Source organism: Jaculus jaculus, chromosome 1 (genome assembly GCF_020740685.1).
Source record: "Jaculus jaculus isolate mJacJac1 chromosome 1, mJacJac1.mat.Y.cur, whole genome shotgun sequence".
Classification (NCBI taxonomy): Eukaryota; Metazoa; Chordata; class Mammalia; order Rodentia; family Dipodidae; genus Jaculus; species Jaculus jaculus.
The window spans coordinates 89,091,924-89,106,658 of NC_059102.1; the positions used below are offsets into that span (position 1 = coordinate 89,091,924).

Consider the following 14,735-nt stretch of genomic DNA (forward strand, 5'->3'; position numbering starts at 1 on the left):
TCGGTGAGAGGTGGTTACTTCACTAGAGGTGGAGGAAATAGATCCCTGAGGCATTTAGGGAATGCTACATCTGAGGTGGATTGAATATGATAACATATGAAGGGATTGTCAAAGTGACACCCTGATTTCTGGTTTGGTTTCCCTATAGGTAGGTGGGGAATATTGAAAGCTCATATGTGTAGGAAGAACCTGGGTTCACTTTTTGGACATGTTGAATATGAGGCACATTAAGATGCTGAAGAGGAAATAGTTTGTAGGCAGCTGGATATGCCTTTTTTGTTAGATATTCCTGGAACATATTATAGTATGAATAAGTTAGGCATGATACCTAATCACCTCTTTTTTTTGCTGATTAAAGTCTTTACTTTGATCCGTTAATTAACTGATCTGTGTACCTATGTACCTCAAACTGATGCAGCCTGCTTCTTTAAAGGCTAATTCCATTTCCTGAAAATGTTCCTCAGAAGTCTGCTTTCTCAAATTTAGCCACTTATTATTTTTTTTTAAATTTGTGTTAAACTGTGGCTCAAGACATGTTTTAAATAAAAGTCACTGGTTATTTCATTGTTTAAGTTTTTGCTAAGGGATAAGATTATAAATTTTTTTTATGTGTAATTTCCTCCAGTATAGGGGATTGAATCTAGGGCTAGCAAACAATCCACTACTAAGCTAACCCTATAGTTCTTTTTCCTTTTTATTTTTTTGGTGTGTATATGTGGTATAAATGCTACTTTGTGTGTGTGTGTTTATAGATCAAGATGTTGATGTTGAATTTCTTCTTCAGTTGTTCTTGCCTTTATTCTTTGAGCCAGGGTTTCCCAACGATTCAGCTAGAGCAGTTATCCAGCAGAGCCCAGGATTCCCTTGTCCCCACTTCCCTAGCACTGGAATTACAGGTGGGCACTAAACCTGGCATTTTTTTATGGATGCTGGCGGTCTGAACTCAGGACCTCATACTTGTGAAGCAAGCACTTTATTGACTAAGCAATTTTCCCAGTCTCCTCCCTATACATTTTAAAAACTAATCAAGTTGTACATATTTTTTAGTAGTAAAATTTAGTTTTCATCATTTTTTTACATTTTTTTTTTTTTTTTTGGTTTTTCAAGGTAGGGTCTCACTCTAGCCCAGGCTGACCTGGAATTCACTTTGGAGTCTCAGGGTGACCTCGAACTCACAGCGATCCTCCTACCTCTGCCTCCCAAGTGCTGGGATTAAAGCTGTGTGCCACCATGCCTGGCTTTAATCTTCATTTTATAAATGTAGTTTTATATTATTTATTAGTGGTAGATAGATAGATAAAGTGTGGATGTACCAGGCCTTTTGCTATTACAAACAAACTCCAGATATAAGTGTCAGTTGATACATCTCACTTTACATGGGTACTGGGGAATTGAACCTAGGCAGGTAGGATTTGCAAACAAGTGCTTTTCAGACTGAGCCATCTTCCCAGCCCTTTTTTTCATTTTTTTTTTTTTTTATTTGAGAGCGACAGACACAGAGAGAAAGACAGATAGAGGGAGAGAGAGAGAATGGGCGCGCCAGGGCTTCCAGCCTCTGCAAACGAACTCCAGACGTGTGCGCCCCCTTGTGCATCTGGCTAACGTGGGACCTGGGGAACTGAGCCTCGAACCGGGGTCCTTAGGCTTCACAGGCAAGCGCTTAACCGCTAAGCCATCTCTCCAGCCCCTTTTTTTCATTTTTAAATCAAATTTTTTTGGTTTTTCGAGGTAGGGTCTCACTCTGGTCCAGGCTGACCTGGAATTAACTCTGTCATCTCAGGGTGGCCTTGAACTCAGGGCAATCCTCCTACCTCTGCTTCCCGAGTGCTGAGATTAAAGGTGTGTGCCATCATGCCCGCCTTAAAATCAATTTGTATTTTTGTTTTTTTGATGTAGGGTTTCACTCTAGCTCAGGCTAACCTGAAAGTCACTACATAGTCTCAGGGTGGCCTCGAACTCACAGCATTCCTCCTACCTCTGCCTTGAGAGTGCTGGGATTAAAGTCGTGCACCACCATGCCCAGCTTTAAATCAAGTTTTATTGGATTCTGACAGAGAGTCGGAAATGGGAGGATTAGAAAGTCTCAGAAATATTAGGATTGTGAAAGATTCTTTCAAGTCTATAGCTAGGCTATCCGAAATTAAACCCACATATTAGAGTGAGGGATAAATTAATTTTAATAAAACTGGAATCTTCTAAACCTATAAAAAGGTTCATATCCTCATATACTCCATGTGTTTAAAATGATTCAAAAACTTCTTTTTTTTTTTTTTGACCTAATATGTGATAAACATCTTTCCTTGTCACTATTTACAAATATCTGTGACCTTATTTAGAGTTTCAGAGTATTCTATGTGGATGGTCGTATGGGTGCAACTCTAGGAGGCTTCTTGGAAACAGAATTTATGGGAACAGGGGCATGCTCATTTATAATATTTATGATATTGTGAAATTGCTCTTTATAAATTCTCAACAATGTTTGCTCATTGTGAAGGTGCTTAATTCCCCATTCATTCATCAACATTAGATTTTATGAACCTTACTGTAATTTGCATGTCTCTAGTCTCTTATTTTTCTGTCCTAGGATTTATTGTTTTTCTTTTTCATGGTATTAATCCTTTAACTATTGTACCATTGTCAGTATTTATTTTCAGGTTCTAACTTTGTTTTCTTTTCCTTGAAAACCTTTTCCAATAGCTTTCCTGAAACTGTAATTTTAATTATATATTCATTTCTTTTTGTTCTTTTTCATATCTTAGCAAATATCTTGTCTTTTAACAGTTTCTTTAATATTTATAATCACTTCTGAAAAGTTATGATGAATTTTTTTCTTTCTTTTTCTTATTTTTGGTTTTTCAAGCTAGGGTCTCCCTGTAGCCTAGACTGATCTGGAATTCACTATGTAGTCTCAAGCTAGCCTCAAACTCATGGAGATCCTCCTACCTCTGCTTGAGTGCTGGGATTAAAGGCATGTGTGATTCTTTTGTTGACCAAAATTTTCAATTCTTTCTTATAAGTATCTGCTGTAGTCATAGGGGATGAGCATCCAAACTAGGCACAGTTCAGGGGAGGAAGGGATTTATTTCAGGGTGACAAAACTGGGGAAAGTTCTGTCAGTGGTGGAGAAAGCCGTTCCATTCATCCAAACAGCTTGTGAAAACCAAAAGCAGGAAGCGTCCTGGACCCCCTCAGAAATCAGACTTCCCTCTCATACCTTTGGGCTGGAATTCAGACCCATTTCCAGTGACCTCTTAGGGCTGGACTCCAGTATCTACCCCTAGTGACTCCTTCTCCAGCCAGGCAGCTGGAGATCCAAGTTACAAGCTTTAATAAAACACCCGAGTCTATGGGGGACATATATTCAAACTACCCCAGTGTCTGTATTTTAAAAAATCACATGTCACGTGGGTTGAGGAGATAGCTCAGTGGTTAAGTGCACTTTCTTGCAAAGCTTGTCATCCTGGGTTTGATTCCTCAGTACTCATGTAAAGCCAGGTGCACAAAGTAGCTCATGTATCTGGAGTTTGTTTATAGTGGCATGTGCCCATTTTCTCTCTTTCTCTCCCTTAACCCTTCTCTCTTTCTCTGCTTATACATAAAAACATCAGAAAAGTCGTTTTATAAAATTAGCCTTTTCAAGTATGTGATTCACTGATTTGTAGTATATTTATGAAGTTATATTATCATTATACACTAGTTTATTTTCCAGTGCTGGGAATGGAATCTAACTCTCCAGCATACTGGGCACATGTTTACCAATGAGCTGTACTCAAGTCCTATCATGCAGTTTTGTGTATGAGAGAGAGCGAGAGAGTGAGCTTGGGCATACACATGCCATGGTGCACAGGTAGAAGTTGGAAGACAGTCTCCCATGTTGATCCTCCCCTTCCACCTTTTTTGTTTTTTTTTTTTTTTTGTTTTGTTTTTGTTTTTTTCGAGGCAGGGTCTCACTCTGGCTCAGGCTGACCTGGAATTCACTATGTAGTCTCAGGGTGGCCTCGAACTCACGGCAATCCTCCTACCTCTGCCTCCCGAGTGCTGGGATTAAAGGCGTGCGCCACCACGCCCGGCTTCCCTTCCACCTTTTTTGAAGCAGGGCCTCTTCATTATTGGCTCCTGTGTATGCAGGTTAGCTGGCCTATGAACTTCTAGGATTCTCCTCTTTCCACCTCCAGTTTCTCTGTAGGCGTGCTGGAATTACAGATGTGTACTACTGAGTCTGGCTTTATGTGGTTTCTGGGTATCTTTAGGTCCTCATGCTTAACTGCTAAGCCATCCCCCAATCTTTCATCATGCAGTATCTTTTTTTTTAATTTGTTTATTTTTATTTATTTATTTGACAGTGACAGACAGAGAGAGAAAGAGGCAGAGAGTGAGAGAGAGAGAGAGAATGGGCATGGCAGGGATTCCAGCCACTGCAAACGAACTCCAGACACTGTACCCCTTGTGTATCTGGCTAATGTGGGTCCTGGGGAACCAAGCCTCAAACCGGGGTCCTTAGGCTTCACGGGCAAGCGCGCTTAACCGCTAAGCCATCTGTCCAGCCATGCAGTATCTTTTTTTTATTTTTTTAAGAAATGTTTTCCTTTTTCTTCATACCTTTTTTTTTTTTTAAATTTATTTGAGAGAGACAGACACAGAAAGAAAGACAGATAGAGGGAGAGAGAGAGAATGGGCACGCCAGGGCTTCCAGCCTCTGCAAATGAACTCCAGACGCGTGCACCCCCTTGTGCATCTAGCTAACGTGGGACCTGGGGAACCGAGCCTCGAACCGGGGTCCTTAGGCTTCACAGGCAAGCGCTTAACTGCTAAGCCATCTCTCCAGCCCCAGTATCTTTTATTGGAGAATTTTTTAAGAAAAAATTTCAAAATATTATGCCTGGTACTGAATGGGCACTGTGTGGATGGGTACTGTGGCATATGCCTATAGTCCTAGCTCATTGGGAATCTGAGGCAAAAGGATTACTGTCCAGTCAAGTCCAACCTGATCAGCATAGTAAGTTTCAGGCCAGCCTGCACTACTGAGTGAGGTCTTGTTTCAGAGATCCAATCCAGTGCAACCCAATACAGTCAAACCCAATGCTATCTAAGTATTTACTGGATTTCCTTTTTATCTTTAGATTTGAGAAATAACCTTAATCACTTCTTCCTTTGGCCTCCTCTACTTGTTCTCCAGGAATTTTGCCCATTACCTTGCTGGCTTTTTAAGTTTGAAGTCTTAAGTCTAGTGGAATTTTCTTCTGTTTTTTTCTTTAATTTTTGCTTCTAACAAACTGAAATTACTGGCAAGATTTTTTTTTGTTTCTTTAAATAATATTTTTATTTATTTAGAGAAAAAGAATGTGAATATAATGAGAATGGGCATTCTAGGGCTCTTGCCAGTTTGTACATTGGGCTTTACATTGGTACTGGGGAATTGAACCCAGGCTGGCAGGTCATCCAAGCAAGTGCGTTTAACTGCTGAGCATTTCCTCAGCCTGATTTTTTTTTTCTTTTATGGTTATGTATTCCAATGACAGCTTTGTTTTTCAACATTACTCAAAGTACCATAACCTCTTTATGAATATATAACTTAGTTAACATTTTATGATTTTGTAAGAGTAAATGCAGAGTAACACATTAGAAAATCATTTTTTTGTGAGAATGGGGAATACTAGAGGAGTGAGCTAGCATGCTAGCTTATTTGGTGCTGGAGATCAGAGGCAAGGCTTCATGTATGCTAGGCCACCACTGTACTTATGGAAGTACATCCCCAGCCTGCTGATGACCTCTTATTTATGCTTCAGTACAGTGTGAGAAGTGGGATTCTTATATTTTTACATTGTATATATTGCTTAGAAGTTGTTATTTCTTGGCCTTTCGTGGCTTACCCAGGATTCCCTACCTAATTAGAATTGAAGTAGCATGAATAAAAATTAATCAGAAACCATCTCGCTACCTTTTTGAAGTATTTAACTAAGAAGACCAAATGAGACCTAACTTTAAAATTATAGTTAGAAGGATTGGAGTGATTGCAGTGGGTAAGAGTGTGTGCTGTACAAGCATGAGGAACTGATTTTGATCTCCAGCACCTACATTTTTTTTTTGTTTGTTTTTTTGAGGTAGAGTCTTGCTCAAGCCCAGGCTGACCTGTAATTCACTATGTAGTCTCAGGGTAGCCTTGAACTCATGATGTTCCTCCTACCTCTGCCTCCTGAGTGCTGGGATTAAAGGTGTGCACCACTTTGCCTGGCCTTAGCACCTACATTTTTTAAAAAGCCAAGTAGGGACCACACATGCCTGTAGTCCCAGTACCAAGTGGGTAGAGATAAGGAAATTACTGGGGCTTGCTACTCAACCAGTATGACTGAAAATGGCAGCGTCCAGTCTCAGAGAGAGACACTGTCTCATAGCAACATTACAGATGAGAAATGGAGCAGGAGATCCCACATGCTCCTCTGGCTTCCACATGATTACTCATAGGGAACATTAGTCTATGCATATATGTACATATACATATGCCACACAGATATACAAATAAGTATATATATGTGCATGTATACATACATATACATATGTACATACATATATCACTGTTTCTCAAATATAGTTCTCTGAAGTTGAAATTAATAGAAAGTAGACATGTACATTGATGGCCAATAAACAAGTAGAAATGTGAATTCATGAAAGCTTTATGTATATATATATATATTTTTTTCTTACATTTCTGTTTACTATTTTGATAAATTAAAGCCCAGGTGCCACTTAAGTGGATTCTCAGAGCTGCACACTCACTCAATTAAGATGAGAATTTATTTGCTAAGAATAGGTATAGATGTGAGATTTCATGGTCTCATACTATATATATAGCTAGGCACAGGCCTTGGGGAGAGCCACAGTGTCTTATATTATCCTGAGGAACTGAATTCCAGAAGATTGTAATCCTATGACCAGTGAATTTGCGAATTTGGAAGATGCGGATCTCATTGAGGCTATAGTAGACTACTAAATTTTGCCTCCCTGACTTGTGTTAGACAGTACCAACCAGGAGCAGATTCTTAACTAAACATGGAGCATTTAGGCTTTCCATGTTGAAAGATCTGTAGAGCTGGTAAAGGAAGGTGTTGAGAAGAATTTTTTTTTTGCCTTTTCGAGGTAGGGTCTCACTCTAGCTCAGGCTGACCTGGAAATCACTCTATAGTCTCAGGGTGGCCTCGAACTCATGGCAATCCTCTTACCTCTGCCTCACCCAGCGAGAAAAACTTTTTAATACTTGAAGGACTAGTCCTTACAGTCTAGGATCTTTATCTGTAGACAGTTTCTGATTCTATGAAAAGTAAATCAGGGGAATGAAGAATGGCAGAGTTTTTTTTCACCCAAAATTATATACATTGAGATTACTTCTAAACTTTGGAGTAAGGTTGCATCTAGAAACTTACAGAGTGAATAGTGAAGGTTCTCAGAAGTTTTTCATGCCCAAATGAACTAAAAAAGGCAATCCCTCAATTGTCTAAGGAAATCCTATGGAGATGTCCCTCAAGCAAGCTTTTCTAAGACAATTGTGGTTCATTTTAGTTTTTTTTTTTTTTTTTAAAGAATTCTTGTTTAATTTCATTGAGTCACAGTGGCATTGACTAGCCATTTTGTTGATCAAAGTAAACTACCATGGCATTGTCACAAAATCATTGTGGGGCATATGAGCAGAGCTAATTTTTGATGTCCACCCAAGAACATCCCCCTCCCACACACAGAGTGAGTGGGAGAGGAAGAGAGGAGTGTCATGGAGTGTAGAGACTGTTCACAGAGGGAAACCATACCTGATAGGTCATATGAAAGAGAAAAAGCTGCCATTGGAAACATGGGGAATATCAACAATCCCGGATACATCTACTCAGGCTCTAACCCTTGTCTGTGTCCCAGCAGTGCTGAAAAATAGAAATATAACACAAGCCACTAATGCATGCCACATGTGAAATGCAACATTTTCTAGTAGTCACATTAAATAAGTAAAAATAAAAAGATGATTCTTAATATAGTTTATGCAGCCTAACATGAAGATATTATTTTAACATGTAATCACTATAAATTATACATGGTTTTTGTATTTTTAAAAAATCTTTTACATATTTTAAATCTAGCATGCAGCTGGGCATGGTGGCGCATGCCTTTAGTTCCAGCACTTGGGAGGCAAAGGTAGGAGGATTGCTGAGAGCTCAAGGCCACCCTGAGAATAGAGTGAATTCAAGGTCTGTCTGAGCTAGAGTGAGACCCTACCTCAAAAATCAAAACAAAATAAAACAAAAAATCTAGAATGTGTTTTATACTTAGTCTCAATTTGGACTAGCCATATTACTGATAATCAGTAAGCCATGGCTGTTGGCTACAGTATTGGACAGTGTAGGCCTATTGTTTGTCAAACCTTTTGCCAGATGAAAAATTATATTAAAAATACAGTTAGTGACATTTTATCTAAATGCACCAAGTCCTTGCTTATGTTTTGTCCTAACCCTAATGCTTGCATGAAATTATTCTGTTTGAATCAGTGAAATACACAATCATATACGTTAGGCATTTGGGAGTATTGCTTAGCTTATAGCAGGTGCCCAATAAATATTCACAAATGTGATCTAAAAAAAGTTAGGATTAAAAAAATCAATATTCTTACTTGTTTGTGGAGAGAGAGAGAGAGAGAGAGAATGAATGAATGAGAAAGGGTGTGCCAGGACTTCTTGCCACTGCAGACAAACTCCAGACAAATGTGTATATGGCTTTATATGTGTACTGGGAAACTGAACCCAGGCCAGCAGGCTTTATAAGCAAGTACTGTTAACCACTGTGCCATCTCCCCAGTTTAAAAAAAATTAACAAATAGTCTTATTTCTTTCTAGTGCTCAACAGAAGCCCTTATTTAAAAAGGACAGGCTGTTTTCCTTTTTGATATATTCTCCTATTTCTTATAGAAAACAAGGAAAAGATTTAAAGTGTCATTCTGTCTTTCCTAATTCTCTTTTAATGGGAGTTTTTGATCTGATTGGTCCCCTGGCCCACTTTTTTGAGTGGTTGATCCATTTCATATGTCTGTTTGTTTTTCATGGTCTGCTAATATTTATAAATGAAAGACTTGATCATTCATTATGGGTAACTGATGTGGTCACTGTTTGAAATTATGTGGGTAATGATTGCTTTTTTTCTTGATTGATTTCCCCCCGAGGTTGTGTAGGGAGGTAATTGATAATTGGTTTGATTCTTTGGCTACACTCTTTCTTTTCATACGTGGGTCCTGGTTGTCCTGCAGACTAAGTTGAGTGCTTGTGGGCACTTGCTGTTTAATGTGGGTGGCAAATGTTCAGTTACTTAAAATTTGTAGTTCCCTGCTGGAGCACTTGCCTAGGATGCGAATCTGCATTTAGTTTACTAGATGGAATATAAGACTACAGCTAGAAATAGGAGGAAGCTCGGAGAATGGGGAGAAGGGAAAATTAAATGCCTGTTTAGTATATTTAATTGCTGTTTTGGATAGTTAGCATGTTACTGTATTTCTTTACAGGAGTACACATGGCTTGATAAAAGCTCTTATGAAATTATTGCAGATGCAAGCTCTAAACGAAGAAAAGAATGGGGAGAAGAACATTCACAATATATATACTATTAGGTAAGTCCTCTCTCCTATCTTTAAAAAGAAGAAAAAAAAAAGGATTGTTAGATTTCTAGCTAAGTGTTAAAGTAACTTTAGATACTCTCTTAAGAATTAGTTATTTAAGCTGGGCATGGTGGTGCACGTCTTTAATCCCAGCACTCGGGAGGCAGAGGTAGGAGGATTGCCATGAATTCAAGGCCACCTTGAGACTCCATAGTGAATTCCAGGACAGTTTGGGTCAGAGTGAGACCCTACCTCGAAAAACAAAACAAAACAAAAAAACAAAAAAACTTATTTAACTCAGCAGTATATGCACACAGCCACTGTGAGTCTTCATTTCTCAGGAAGTTATTATTTCAAAAGCTCAGAGAATAAGTAAATAAATTAATTTTAAAAAGGGGCTGAAGGGATGACTTAGCAGTTAAGGCATTTGCCTGCAAACCCAAAGGACCTATGTTCCATTCTCAAGGACCCACCTTAGCCAGATGCACAAGGGGGCACATGTGTCTGGAGCTCTCTGCAGTGGCTGGAGGTCCTGGCATGCCCATTGTTTCTCCCCGTTTTTCTCTGTCGAAATAAATAAATAAATAAATAAATAAATAAATAAATAAATAAATAAATAAATAAATAAATAAATAGAAAAGAAAAGAAAAGAAAAGAAAAGAAAGCTCAGAGGAATAAGGTGAAGTTGACAGCATGCTCAATATCACCCCTGTGGGTTTCAGGTTTCTTTCTGGAATGAAATCTATTAACAATTCAGCTCATTCCCTCTCAGCTTTAGAGTATGTAACTATTGCTGGGTGTGGTAATGCCTGTAATTCTAGGGTTTGGGAAGTAGAAATAGGAGGATCAGAAGTTCACAGCCAACTTCTACTACCCAGTGAGTTTAAGACCCTGTCATTTATTTGTATATTACATTATATATGTTATATATATGTATTATATGTGTGTGTGTGAGAGAGGGAGAAACTATCTTCTCACATGAAAATGGAGCAAAGGTTCTTAAAAGCCTAAGGGTTTTGGTTAGTTCAGGCTTCTTACCTATAAAAAATAGTAGGAGACCACACATGTTATTACCCAGGCCAGAGGAGTTAGGAATGTTGATTTGCCTTTTCTATGTCAGCTCTAGAATATGATAAGGTCGTTATTTCAAAAAGAAAACACAATAACAGTAATAGTAAAATGCACTGAGTTTTGTAGGGAAGCTGTGGATAGGAATGGTATCATACTCACTTGTTATGATGGCCCTTCCTATTGCCTGGAAGCTGTCAGAAAGCCTTCTCTCAATAGAAGGACACTCAGCCAAGGACTCAGAATGTGAGTGACCAACTTATGTTGCTCTAGGAAGTTACCAAAAGCTTGATATATATATATATATCAAGCACAAAATGTGCTTGCTTCAAAGAATGAGACAGTAGTACCATAAAAAGGGCATTGGGGTGCTAGAGAGATGGCTCACTGGTTAAAGACACTTGCTTGCAAAGCCTGCTGGCCTCGGTTCAATTCTCCAGTACTCGTGTAAAGCCAGATGCACACAGTTGTACATGTATATTGAGTGCATTTGCAGCGGCAGGAGGACCTGATGTTGTGCACATATTTTCTCAACAATAAAAAAGGGCAATGGCTTATGGGAGGAAGATGGCTTACATGCACTATGGTGAACCAAAGGAAACATTTATGAGGTCCTTGTGGACTGTCAGTGACTTGAGTTTCCAACATCTACAGATGAGTTAGTTTGAGATCATAGATGGTGAAGCTTCTCCAAATGAGTGCTGCCTGCTGCTCACCTGTGTTTATGGTGCTTTCCTGGAGGTTGTCTGTGAACAACAGTTCACATTCCTGCGATCCTTACTGTCATTCTAGTGCTGCTGCTGATCTTCTTCAGTTTTGTTTGTTTGCTTGTTTTGTTTTTATCAAGGTAGGGCCTTGCTCTAGTCCAGGCTGACCTGGAATTCACTCTATATTCTCAGGGTGGCCTCAAACTCATGGTGATCCTCCTGCCTCCACCTCCTGAGTGCTGGGATTAAAGGAGTGCACCACCACACCTGGCTCCTGATCTTTATTTTTATGAGTATATTATTGAGTATCTTTAGCCATTTAAAATTCAAGATCATTTGTATTATATATATATATTATATTAATATATATATATACTATATATTATATTATATTAATATATATTTTATATATATATATATATATTTTTTTTTTTTTTTTGTGGGTGTCTTCAAGTATATGTAGTGTTGTAAATCTTTGGTTCTTGTCTGCCTGCTCAGTAGAACCACCTGGCTGTGCTCCGAAAAATCAAATGTGGCACCAACCAAATTTTCTAGGCTGAGCCAGAGTCTTTGCAGGGAATCCTTGCAGATTTTACAGATTGCAGGTGGGTCTGATTCGCAGTGAGTCTTAAGTTGGGAATCCACTGCTCTATAATGTGTGGACTAGTCAACTGGGGATCTTGCAGAGCTGCAGATTTTTTTCCTTAAGTCTAAGGTGGGCTCCCAAGGCCAAAAAGAACCCAGGAGATGCTATCCCTCCCCACATTGCCACACCTAAGTAGCAGAGCCCCCATACCATAGTAGTACCTGGGAACTTGTTGAAGCAGCTACTTGTACCCCATTGTAGACTGCCTGAGTGATAGCCTGCATTATGGAAGATTTTTTTTTTTTTTTTGGTAAACTCATGAGCTTTTTAATGTTTAAGAAGCACTAGCTGAGATCATGGTAAATAAAATGAACTTTCCTATTGTGTAGAAATATGTGGGTTAGTTTCATTTTCATACTTGGTGTGAGTGCTAGACCTTTGTTCACCTGTGATACTCTGTCATCCTCTTTATAATTTATGTTGTCTTATAATTGGTCTTTCTAACTGCATCTTGTTCCTAAAAGGCAATAGGTGCAAGCTGTGGCCTGGAAGCCTAGTTTAAAGAACTAAAAATAAATGGATGTGCCAGGTTTGCCCTGATAAAGGTGCACATTAAGAGGTCCAGAATCAATCACCTGAGTTGGCATAATCCAGTAATGCTTATGGAGAGCCCTTATGTGAATGGCTCCTCAGCATTATAAATCACTGGAGTGTAATCGAGTGTCTGAGAGCCTTAGTTCTTCCAGAGGGGATTGTGCATGGCAGAAACAGAGGGGAGGTGAGCCTGAAGTGCAGATTCCCCCCAGGAGAGCTATGATTACCTGAGTCAAGCATAAAATTGTCGTGCCATTTAGAGCCTTCTTTGCCACATGGTGGTTAGCAGTATCATCTAGCCTTGGAGAGGCAACCAGTGAGTTGCATATGAAAACATGAAAAGCATACTTGGAAGCCTAGAATTCTACAGAGAGGTGTTTTCTGGTTATGCTGCTGGTTTAACTTAATAGTAAGACATAATTAGAAGCTTTTAGAGTATGAAATTAATTATTTTTTAAAATAGTATTAGAGGCTTTACCACCTGGTTAAATTCAAATCATAGTAAAATAGAATACTTGGATCATTTTAAGTGGATCTATATGGAACTGCATATAGTATGCTAGTATGGGTGAGGGGAGAATATGTGAGAATGTAGCCAGTGGCTTTGTTGGCTCCTCTGAATTTTCTGATGGAGCCTTAAACAGGCTGTTCTTTCTCCCTAATAGCTTAGTGGCTTCTCATGTATAAACCCTTATAGGAGATGGTTGAAAATACTTTTTCTGTGTTAGTTGCCAGAGATTATTATTCATGTGGTAGTTTTGTATGAGTCAAGTGTCAGCAAGTTCATTCATCCAGTTGCTTACTGATATGGATGTAGGCCATGTGTGGATCATGCTTAAGAAATATTTCTTCAGCCCCAAGAGCTCAATGGCACTGTGTGTAAGCTGAAGTCCTGTTGTGTGTAGGGTAGAAACCACTTCAGTGCTTTAGTCCTGCTTCCTATCTTCTGCTCCCTACCACAGAGCTCTAATGTTCCCAAGCATCAGGGAAGGAAGCTTCTTTTAGCATATCAGCTACACACAATAAAGCAGCCAGGAGCTGAACCACTGAACAAATCTAAAGGAACAGAACTCTGAAGGGAGCAAGCCAAATGCAGATTCAAGGGGAAGAATGTAAGAGATCACCGATTTGCTTATTAAATTAATTCCATGGTCCCAACACCTGCTGGTGTTCCTCATGTTCAGATGATGGGTAGATGGTTATGGGAACAGGATGGGAAGATAGACCTGAATACCCTCTTAGAAACTGACACAGGTTTACAGGGCTTCCTACTACAAGGATCTCATCTTCAGAGTTTTAGATATGTGTTTCTTCAATATGGTCTGGAATTACAACATTAAATGGGATTTGGATATAGGTAATCTACTGACTTCACTTAGAGAAACCTCAGATTACAGTGTGTGCTGCTAATAAAGTTATCTTGCTTAGCTGGACTTTCTAGACAGTACTCATTTAGGTTTATGATTTCATCAAAAATAGGTGGGGCTGTAACTGTCGGTATCTTTGAGTATAGGAGTAAGTAGGAGAACTGTGCAGGACATTTGGTTACACAAGGGCCTGTATCAAGTAAAGCTCTAAGCCTATGACTCAAATGTAGCTGCACATTAGAGTTCTCCAAGAAACATTTCAGTGTCTTCATGACTAAGCACCACTCATCCAGCTGTGGGCCTGCCTGAAGCCTTAGTGTTTTTCAAAGACTCCTATATGATTTCCAGTGTACAGGAAGAGTGGAAAACTGCTGACCCATGGTTGCAGTGAGGCAATGGAAACTCAGTATTTCCAGACCTTCAGATATTTTAATAAATGTAAGGCTTCTGTGTGAATTCCTCAATTAAATTGTGACAACCAGTGGAAAAGTTAAAAGTGTGGGCTATATGCTTGGATTGGCAATGTTGCTCTCAGAAGCCATGGGTTATTAAAGGAAAATCCTAGTACCAGAGATGGACTATGTCCTTGTGAGTTATTAGTTAGGGCCAAGGCCCACAAAACAATATTGGCTATTGCCAGTGCTCTTGGTTGGCCACCAGAATTACATGGCCAGGGTCTGTTGCTGAAGATATCTCATGATTTGGTTGCAGTATATAGAGAAAGCAAGCTGGAAACTTCTTCTCTGCTGTCTAGCTTTAATAGCGCTAGGAGGTGCTATGCAGCCTGCTGGGGG

General features: G+C 39.3%; 1 protein-coding gene across 2 annotated transcripts in view; it reads left to right on the forward strand.

The window, feature by feature from the left end:
• Focad (focadhesin) overlaps positions 1-14,735 on the forward strand; it is a 364,375-nt gene that overhangs the window by 59,889 nt on the left and 289,751 nt on the right. Inside the window, exon 5 of one of the 2 annotated variants that reach the window (XM_004658412.2) lies at positions 9,527-9,631. In XM_004658412.2, the coding sequence (XP_004658469.1) occupies positions 9,527-9,631 (105 nt within the window). The remainder of the gene's footprint in view (positions 1-9,526; positions 9,632-14,735) is intronic. The other variant, XM_045146459.1, reaches the window with a different exon arrangement.